General features: G+C 44.7%; 1 protein-coding gene across 1 annotated transcript; it reads right to left on the reverse strand.

Annotated features, from left to right (window-relative positions):
• Positions 1-4,916: 4,916 nt before the first annotated feature.
• On the reverse strand, positions 4,917-5,855 carry LOC142014074 (olfactory receptor 5AR1-like). The gene has a single exon (XM_074996098.1). It carries the CDS (start codon positions 5,853-5,855, stop codon positions 4,917-4,919), a length of 939 nt encoding a protein of 312 aa, XP_074852199.1.
• Between the last annotated feature and the right edge of the window lie 4,370 nt (positions 5,856-10,225).

Genomic DNA, 10,225 nt, shown 5'->3' on the forward strand with positions numbered 1-10,225 from the left:
GCCCAGCGTGGCAAAGCCCGCGATGGTGGCATCTGGGTCTCCCATCCTCACGAACCTGTGCAGGAGCATGGTGTAGATGGCACGCACGACCTGCAGGGAAAGCACAAGGGAGAGCACCAATGAGGGGTGTGCAGGGTGTGCGTGGCCCTGCCCTGCCCTGCCCTCCCCTGCCCTGCCAGGGCCCCCTGCCCCCCCCGCCCCGTGGGTCCTCTTACCTCCATAAGGACAGCCCCGACGGTGGCCTTGCCGACATCAAACTGCTGTCCCATGGATCGGTAGCTGTCGGGAGTGGCCAGCTTCCAGACAGTGATGCTGACCCGTTTCTCCACTGGGAGGGCACGTCGCATGGCAGTGTCCTGGTGCCTGAGTGCGGGGGTGAGCCACTGGCACAGCTCCATAAATGTCTGCCGGCTCATCCTGAAGTTCCTGAGCCAGCGGTCGTCGTCCCACTCCTCAAGCACCAGCCGCTCCCACCAGTCGGTGCTGGTGGGGTAGCTCCACAGGCAGCGGCGTGTGAGGCGGGGGGGGTCGGGGTGCTGCTGGGTTGGGGGTTGAGCCCTGCTCCCCTGGGGGCAGCTCCTCCTCCGGTGTAGCAAGGAGGTGCTCAGTTGCCTGCCGCATGGCATGGATCAGGGCGAGTACTGCTCCTGCAGGGAGAGCTGGGTGGATCTCTGGCTGCTGCTGCTGCTGCTGCTGCTGGGGGTCCATGACTGTGTTGCCCGGGGTCTGTGTGCCTGTGGCTCCTCAGACCGCGTGCTGTGCAGGCTGCGTGTGTCTGGGAGGGGCCCTTTAAGGGAGCGGCTAGCTGTTGCCCCGGAAGCGCTAGTCCGCCCTGTGACCCTGTCTGCAGCTGTGCCTGGCATCCCTATTTCGATGTGTGCTACTTTGGCGTGTAGACGTTCCCTCGCTGCGCCTATTTCGATGCGGTGCTGCGCAACGTCGATGTTGAACATCGACAGTGCCAGCTCTGGAGGACGTGTAGACGTTATTCATCGAAATAGCCTATTTCGATGTTGCCACATCGAAATAGGCTACTTCGAAGTAGGCTTCACGTGTAGACGTAGCTTGAAAGTTGAGGAAAAAGGAGAGAGGTATTTGCTTCCACGTAGACATTTTGTCTTCTGGTAACTAGGTGGAATTTTTTCTTGGAGGGGCACAGGACCATACAAAAAGTCCAGGCATCCACAGGCACCATCCCACCCCCACCCCCTTCTCTGCCTTTGAAAGGGCAAGGAAACCAACCATTGGCCTTGGGGAGGAACTCTGACCTAAGAAATTTGCTCAGAGAGGCTGCTGAAAGCATATGATAAAAAAACCTTTGCCTTGAATTTCACATGGCTTATTTAATTAGATACATATTGCATTTTAGCTTGCAGCTATGCCTGTCTTCTATACCTCATTATGTGTTTCCACTTAAAATCTCTCTCCCCTCTCTCTGTAGTTAACAAACTTATTTTATTGTTTTGCCTAATCCAGTAGGTTTAAATGGAAGTGTCTGGGAAACTAAGTTGCATGCATTGCATTGCTACAGAAGAATAAAGGACAATGTAAATTATAGGCTACGTCTACACGTGAAGCCTACATCGAAGTAGCCTATTTCGATGAATAACGTCTACACGTCCTCCAGGGCTGGCAACGTCGATGTTCAACATCGACGTTGCGCAGCACCACATCGAAATAGGCGCAGCGAGGGAACGTCTACACGCCACAGTAGCACACATCGAAATAAGGGTGCCAGGCACAGCTGCAGACAGGGTCACAGGGCGGACTCAACAGCCAGCCGCCCACTTAAAGGGCCCCTCCCAGACACACTTGCACTAAACAGCACAAGATACACAGAGCCGACAACGAGTTGCAGACCCTGTGCATGCAGCATGAATCCCCCGCTGCAGCAGCAGCAGCCAGAAGCCCTGGGCTAAGGGCTGCTGCACACGGTGACCATAGAGCCCTGCATGGGCTGGAGAGACAGCGTCTCTCAACCCCCCAGCTGATGGCTGCCATGGAGAACCCCACAATTTCGACGTTGCGGGACGCGGATCGTCTACACGGTCTCTACTTCGACGTTGAACGTCGAAGTAGGGCACTATTCCGATCCCCTCATGAGGTTAGCGACTTCGACGTCTCACCACCTAACGTCGAAGTTAACTTCGAAATAGCGCACGACGTGTGTAGCCGCGACGGGTGCTATTTCGAAGTTAGTGCCGCTACTTTGAAGTAGCGTGCACGTGTAGACACAGCTATATTGTTATATAATTATATTGTTCAGGAGAGGACCATACAGCACAGAATACACATTTCCAAAGGGAAATCAGAGACTGGGCAGTGTGTTGCTGTCGCCCTGATGTACAACCAACGACAGTGAGATCCTGAGTGTAACCCATGAACGATTTACAGGCTGTTGTTACAAACACCCACACACTCAGGGTACATGCTAGAGAGATCTTTAGATTGGCTAAGTGGAAGCCACTTCAGCAAGGCATTGCAAGATGCTCAAAGTTGCAGACAGGGGTGACACAGCTGCTGACTGCTCTGATTAAACAGCTATATCACAGCTAACCTTCTAGATGATATCCCAGTAACACTAAAGAGCAGGCTCTGGCTTGGCCACATCGATTGGGCAAATTGTCTGTAGCTGTAGTGCATCAAACATCTTCTTTTGTTGCACCAGAAAGATGATGGTTGGTATGTCCACTGGCTGTCATGAATTCTGTGCTTCCCTGTAGATCTAAGACCCCCACCCTGTGGACAGAGATTGTCACTGGTTGTTTGGAACTTTGTATTCTTCTCCTGTCTGTGTGTGTTGAACACAGAGATAATGTGGAGAACGGTGTCACCCAAAGAGGAGAGTGGTAGTATTACAGAAACGTTACAAGAGAAGAAATCAACAAGATTAGGCCAGAAAAAGATCAGCTGCAAACAATGATCATTTGCACCATTTTGTTTCCATATCAGGCTAAGACAGATGCAACCACCAGCTTGACACATAATCTGTTGGCTGTGTACAGCAGTGGTTTATTTCAGGCCACATACCTGTCACAGACGATCCCAGCCAGGAGGAGGCAATGCATCATCATCAAAGTACTGAGGAAAAAGGGTGGAGTCACAGACAGAGGAAGGAAGGAAAGGATTTTCTCTCCACTAACAAGTCTCTCAGAGCTTTGTGTGTACATCATGGCTGTGCAAAGAACTGAAGCCGAAGTGTCTGGTCTTCACCTCTGGCAGTTTAAGGAATGAGAGAGTTACGTCCTGCTTTTGAACTCAACAGCATCACTAACCTTTAGCACTAACCTCCAGGTCACAGGTTATAGTGATGCTGAATGGAATGTGTGTCTTGTACTGTGCAGCATCCACATGTAACGTATGGGTTGAACTTCTTTAGTTCAGCACAGTCTCATCTGGCAGTATCCTTAATCTGGCGTATTTTAGTTAGCCAGATGACCACCTTATCATGGGTGTGGCTAAGTTTCTAGTGGTTCCATAAACTTTGTTTATAGCTACCCACCCTGGCTTTCAGTGTTCTGTGATGTTATTTCGCTCTAATTTACTACTACATGTCTTCTAGTTGCCCAGTCATCAGCAAAAGTGTTGGTAATGCTGCTAGACCTCCTGTGGGCCAACAAATTCCCTTGTTCAGCACCGGCCATGTTCCAAGGATGCTGTACTAGAAAGGTTAAACCTGTACACACTCCTACAAAATGCTATATGCAAATCCTGTTCTCCCATGCAGGTTCCCAAATAGCTCAATACAAAAACTCACTGACTTTATGTAAAAATATAAGCCATTTATTTACCAAAAAAGAAAGATTTTAAATGATAACAAATAATGAGGCAGAAAGGTAAGAATTGGACATAAAGAAGTAAAAGATACATTTCTACTAATTCCTAATTTAAGAGGTTAAATGAATTCAAAGCAAAGATTTCTCATACCATCTTCTTTTCTTACCAGCTGAATGCCCTTCAGCCAGAATACTCCCCAGTCCAGTCCAATGCTCCTTTCTATTTCCTCCAGATGGTGTTGATGTGAAGAACAGAGCAATAGGGAGGAAGATTACCTTTGCAGCTTCTGTCTTCTCCTCGTATAGTCACTTCTCTTTCACAAGAATCATAGCCTGCTAGAGCTGGAAAGGACCTCAAGATACCATCTAGTCCATGCCCATCTAGGTCCACATGGCAGGATCAAGCATCATCTAGACCAATCTGATAGGCATTTGTCTAACCTGCCCTTAAAAATCTCCAGTGATGGACATGTCGCAACATCTTTTGGCAATTAATTAAAGTGGTTAACCACCTTGACAGTGAGGAAGTTTTCCCTAATATCCGAAGTAAACCTCTCATACTGCAATTTAAGCCCATTGCTTCTTGTCTGGTGTAACTATGCCTGCTACAGAGCTTTTCCTTACATTTTGATGCAAAACAATAGTATACAAGATACATCCCACTGTGCTGGATCAACCAAAGTGTTACCTTGCTTTTAAATATGATAGTAGTAAGCAGGGTATCAAATTTGGTGGTACTAGTTCTTATTGTTTAGGAGTTTTGAACATACAGATTCACCAAAGGTTAGGATGCACAGACAGACAGATGCACAGGTGCTCTAAAATGTATAGAAGATAATGTTTTCAAAGTAATATATACATCTTTATGTACACATGCACACACATGTGAAACAAGTGCCTCATTAAATTTGGCTATGGTAGTACCTTAAATAAAGACCTGATCTCGGTTGGGGTTTGAAGACCTCATTGAAATAGAAAAATCATCATCATCATCATTATCATAACAACAGCAATAACAATAATTGCATATATAATGAAGAATATTACCACAGATTCTGTGAAAATACATTGCACTAGACAGGGAACTGAAAATGCCTGTTTCAGCTTTTCATCACTAAGGCAGTTTTGATCTTAAAAGATTCAAGAATTGCTTAGGAGTTTATTCCGTGCTTTTCTCACGGCATCCTTCACCTCCCTATTTCTCAGGCTGTAGACGAGGGGGTTCAACATGGGGATCACCAGTGTGTAAAATACGGAGGCTATTTTGTCTGTGTCCATGGAATAGCTGGAGGTGGGCCGTAAATACATGAAAAGGAGAGTGCCATGAAACATGACCACTGTGGTCAAGTGACAAGTGCAGGTGGAGAAGGCTTTGCGCCGGCCCTCGGCAGAGCGGATCTGCAGAATATTGGAGACAATACAGACATAGGAGAGAAGGACAGTCACAACACTGATCACTACAATGTAGCACATGGAAGCAAACAGCACAATCTCAGTGAAACGGGTGTCAGAACAAGACAGCGCCAGCAGTGGGGGGATGTCACAGTAGAAATGATTGATGGTGTTGGAGCTGCAGAAAGACAACTGAAACGTAAAATATGTGTTGATCACTGCATCCACTATCCCTACAACATACACTCCCACCACCAGCAGGTTACAGCGCTGCCTGGACATGTTGACACTGTAGAGCAGTGGGTTGCAGATGGCCACATAACGGTCGTAGGCCATCACAGCCAGCAAGAGACACTCAATGTCTTGAAAAGTGATATCGAAATATGTTTGCAGAGCACAGGCAATATAAGAAATGCTTTTCCTCTTGGTTAAGAAATTCAGCAGCATCCTAGGGGCAATTACAAAGGAATAGCAAAAATCACAGAAAGACAAATTACCGAGGAAAAAGTACATGGGGGTGTGGAGTCGGGGGTCAATAATTATTAACAAGACCATCCCCCCATTCCCCACCAGGGTGATAACATAGATAAGCAGGAACAACCCAAACAAGGGGACCTGCAGCTCTGAACGATCTGTCAGTCCTGAGAGAATGAACTCAGTCACCACGGAGTGATTGCCCTCTTCCATCTCCTCTGTGCAGAGATCAGGCAGCTACAGTAATGTGGGCTGGTGGATGACTCGCAGATCCTATCCCTTCTGTGTAACAAAGTAAGGGAAGAAAAATGGAGCTCAGCTTCCTATTAGCCCCCTCTAAGAGCTCAGGGAAAGACTTTGTCCACAGAGCCAGGTGGTCACAGCTTTTCACGCCAGGTTTCCCATGCAATGCACACCAAGTACAACTATAATGCTTCAGATAACACAGCTGTTCACTAGGGCAACTGACAGACAGTGACTTGTGAATCTGCTGTGAGAGAATCTGGGTGAAAACGGTCTCAAGAAGGGTGAGAGTAAACAATTATCATTCTCCTTATCCTCTTTGGCTGAGGGGAGCTCTGCGGCTTGGAATGTCGGCTTGGGATAAAGCTTGCTAATTTCACTTTTCAGCATCTGAAAATGATATTTTCCTTCATCTCTATGATGACCCAGTGAAAGCTCTGGCTTCAGTGATTATGTAATTGCCTATTTTCCAACAGAAGAACATTTTCCTTTATCTCATGTGGGCTAAGGTATTTAGCACTGGCATTCTTGAATCCCATACCTGGTGATGATCATGGTGTCTGCATGTATCTGTGTCACTTTGATTGAGGAGAATAGCATGTACCTGCTGAGAAAAGAGTGATATATGGTGGCATTTCCCCATTGATAGAAATCACCACTTTTGAGCCTTTCGGGAAGTTTTATACTGAGATCTGTGATCTAACGAACATGCTCAGTGAAGCACTGGGGAATACCTGTGCTCAGAAGGACATAACACCTAATTAATCTGCTTTGTGAACCAAACAAATTCTGGTTATAGATCATGCTCTGGAGATTAACTTGACCCACTCTTTCCTCCTATGTTATTAAATGATACAATTTCAATCAGAGTTACCCAGAACAAAGTTAAGGGTATATTTAACCCTAGTGTAAAGCTGATCAGCAAATGGAGGTCTTGTTTTCTGCTTTGTGGAGATCAAATGCTTTTTGCTAAAACCTTAAAATTTCAGCTGCAAAGTACAATACAGCTTCCTTAGATACCACATCCCCAGATCCTTTACCATGGGCCAGGCTCCCAGGCTGCAGTAGTAACTTGTACGACATGATGGTGTGTCCTCTTTCTGAACTACTCTGGAACATCACCAGAGTTTCACAGCCAAAGAGTGGGGATGAGTCAACTTTAATATTTTGACAAAAACCTGGTAATTTTCCATGGAAAAGGTAATGGTATAAAAAAGGGACAATTCAATTTCCGTGTCCTTCAGTTCTGTGACCTCTCCTGTACAGGATCCCATGCAGGCAGAGATTTCATCTTGCAAAACAAGTCAGTAACAACACTGGTAGTTCCTGTGCATTGCAAATATCAGTTATCTTTCCACAGGTCCCAGGTTTTGGAAATTTCTCAAATACAGATAAGTTTCTCCAGCAAAATGTTGACAAGGACCAAATAAGGACCTACAAAGAGCTATGAAACTTATTATAAGGCAGGCAAGTAAGGATACTCACATTCAGAGAAGGACAAATGGAGGAAGAATGAATTTCAGATCCACATTTTCCTATTTGCCCATATGTACCCTGAATTAGGGAATGCTTTTAAAAATGCTGCTTTCAAGTAGTTGGAATGAAAAGAGGCAACTACATACTGTATAAAGCAGAGAACTTTTTATTTCAAATGATTTCTGCATTCTAAGAGGAATATTATAATTTTTCATTGTTGAATGCTGAAAGTAAAAAGATAAAAATATAGTGGGTAACACATATGGTCATCTTTTCTATTCTGCATTAATATTGAACAGAATTATATGGAAGCTGAGTAGTAAAGTGCTTATCTACCTTTACTGTAAGCATAGCAGAGCACCTTGTCAACACATTAATGTTGCCTATATAAGCTATGATCTCCCAGCATGGGAGGGTCATGTCCCTTAACTTTTCAAAACCCAGATATAGAAAGAGCTTTTCAATCAACAGCTCCATAATCCATTCTTTGCCTTTTCAACATTTGGTGCCATGACTAATACTAAGAGGTATCTACAAATGGGTGAATTTCTTCTGACTCATAATGTACTGTCAAAAGGAATGCACTTTTGGTTCACATGCAACTAATCCCAACTATATTACATATTCTCTTCATAGCTTTCTCCCAAAACCATGTGTTTGTGGGGGAAGCACTTTGCTGCTCAGAAAACAGCCAAATCCAGGAGGCGCTGGCTGCACCCTCCATTTGCAAGCTTTGCCCAAGAGTTGGTGTGTTCAGTGCTGAGGTGGAAGACCAAGGTTGAGTTCCTGCTTCTGTCCAGTGCTGGACAAAGATGTGCATTGGGATGTCTTGTATTTCCTGAAAGAACCTAAACCACTGAGTAATCTGCTATTCAGGGTTTGGTTGTTTTCAACTTCTCCTTTCAAAGTAGTTCTACTCTGGATTACTAATTAAATAGCCATTGCAATAGTGTTATGAAGTTGAGCATCTCACCTTCTAGGTGTGTGCCCCTAGAAACCAGTCTGTGGAAACATTCTCTCTTTCTCGTCCTGAGATTCTCCCTGAGGTTTATCCAGTATGCAACAGCTTCAACAGGAGAGATTGAGGCCACAGCAACACTAATGGGTAAATCAACAATGCTGTAATAAATGAAACAGTGTTTATTTAGATGATCTGGTGGACATATGCTAGGTTGGTGTTTTTTTATAAAGTAACCCTTTAAAAATTAAAGGTACCCCCAGACTTCTCTCATGTACCCGTAAGGGTATGCATGCTAAGGGTTGAGAAACTTGGCCCCAAGGTAATCTGAGAGCTTGAAACAAGGGCCATTCAGCCTTTCCAGATCACTGAACCTATTTCAGGAGTCAGATTTGTTTTGTGTTCCACCAGGTTACACCTCACTTAAAAACTACTTACTTACAAAAACAGGCAAAAATGTGACAGCAGACTACTACGGAAACCTGGCTGACTTTCTCCCATCTTATTATCAAAGAAATGAAATGGAATAGAAATATGGTACTTACATTTTAGTGTAAGACATGTGAGCACTAGACACAAGCCATTGTCTGAATGAACTTTCAGATCGTACTGACTTTACTAGTGTATCTATGTAGCCTGTTGTAAAACTGGGCAAATAGCGAGATGGGTGAATGTGTCCCCTGGAAGACCTTGGTGTACCCCAAAGAATAGACGTACCTTGGTTGAGAAATACAGTGCTAGGTCAATGAGAGAGTTCTTGCCCATTGACCTCTGTACTTCACCTCCCTCAGAGATTATGTTCCATCCTAGATCCTTATTAGGGCTTGTCTACACTGATGCTGTCGGGTGATTGATGTTACAGTACTTCTGTTACGTAATTCTCCCACTGCCATTGCCACTGTCAATCAAACTATGCTACATCTATCTGAAGTAACATAACTTAGGTAAGCTTACATCATCATCATCATCATCATCAATAACAGTGGGCTAAGCGCCCGTTGGTGTCTGATTCCTCTCTCATATTTCCTTCCATCTTTCCCCATCCAGTGCAGAGTGGCTTGGTTTCTGTAGACTAGCTCCACACCAATCTACTACATCATCTATCCATTCACTGTGGGGTCTGCCTCTCCTATTCGAACCATCTATTATGCCGAATACTAGGGTTTTGATTTTTCGTTCGTCGTTCGTTCTGCAAACATGTCCAAATAGTTGTAGCTTCCATTTTATGACCTGCTGTAGCAGGTTCTCTTTCGGCTGCATCTTCCTCATTGGTGACCTTCTGCATCCATTCTATTCTCAGAATCTTTCTACAACTCCTTTTGAATGCCAATATTCTTCTTTTCATATCTTTTGTTATCATCCATGTCTCACATTCGTACAACACGCTGCTGAATACACACATTTTCAAGAGGCCCAGCTTCATTCTGAAGCTACTTACTTTGCTTTTCCAGATCTTATCCATCACCTTCAAACTCACTCTTGCTTTCGCTATTCTAGTCACTATTTCCTTCTTACAGTCTAGATCATACATTATGTTGCTCCCCAGATATTTGAACTTCTCTACATTTTCTAGTCCAATACCATCCACACTGATCTACCTTCCTATTTCCCTATCTCCAAGTACCATTGTTTTTGTTTTATTGATGTTCCTAATCAGTCCATACTGCTTCCCTTCTTCATTTAACATCCACACCATTTTCACTAGCTTCTCCTCATCTTCCTCAATCATAACTATATCATCCGCGAACCTCAAGTTCTTAATTCTTTTCCCGTGCAGCATTAGCATTAACCGGAACTGAGAAAAAAAAATATAGGACAGAGCATAGTCCCATCACTAGGGCACTCTCCATCAATGTGGGAGTTCTTCTTCCAATTGCTTCAACAGATTAGGCAGAGGGGAATTGAC

Source organism: Carettochelys insculpta, chromosome 6 (genome assembly GCF_033958435.1).
Source record: "Carettochelys insculpta isolate YL-2023 chromosome 6, ASM3395843v1, whole genome shotgun sequence".
Classification (NCBI taxonomy): Eukaryota; Metazoa; Chordata; order Testudines; family Carettochelyidae; genus Carettochelys; species Carettochelys insculpta.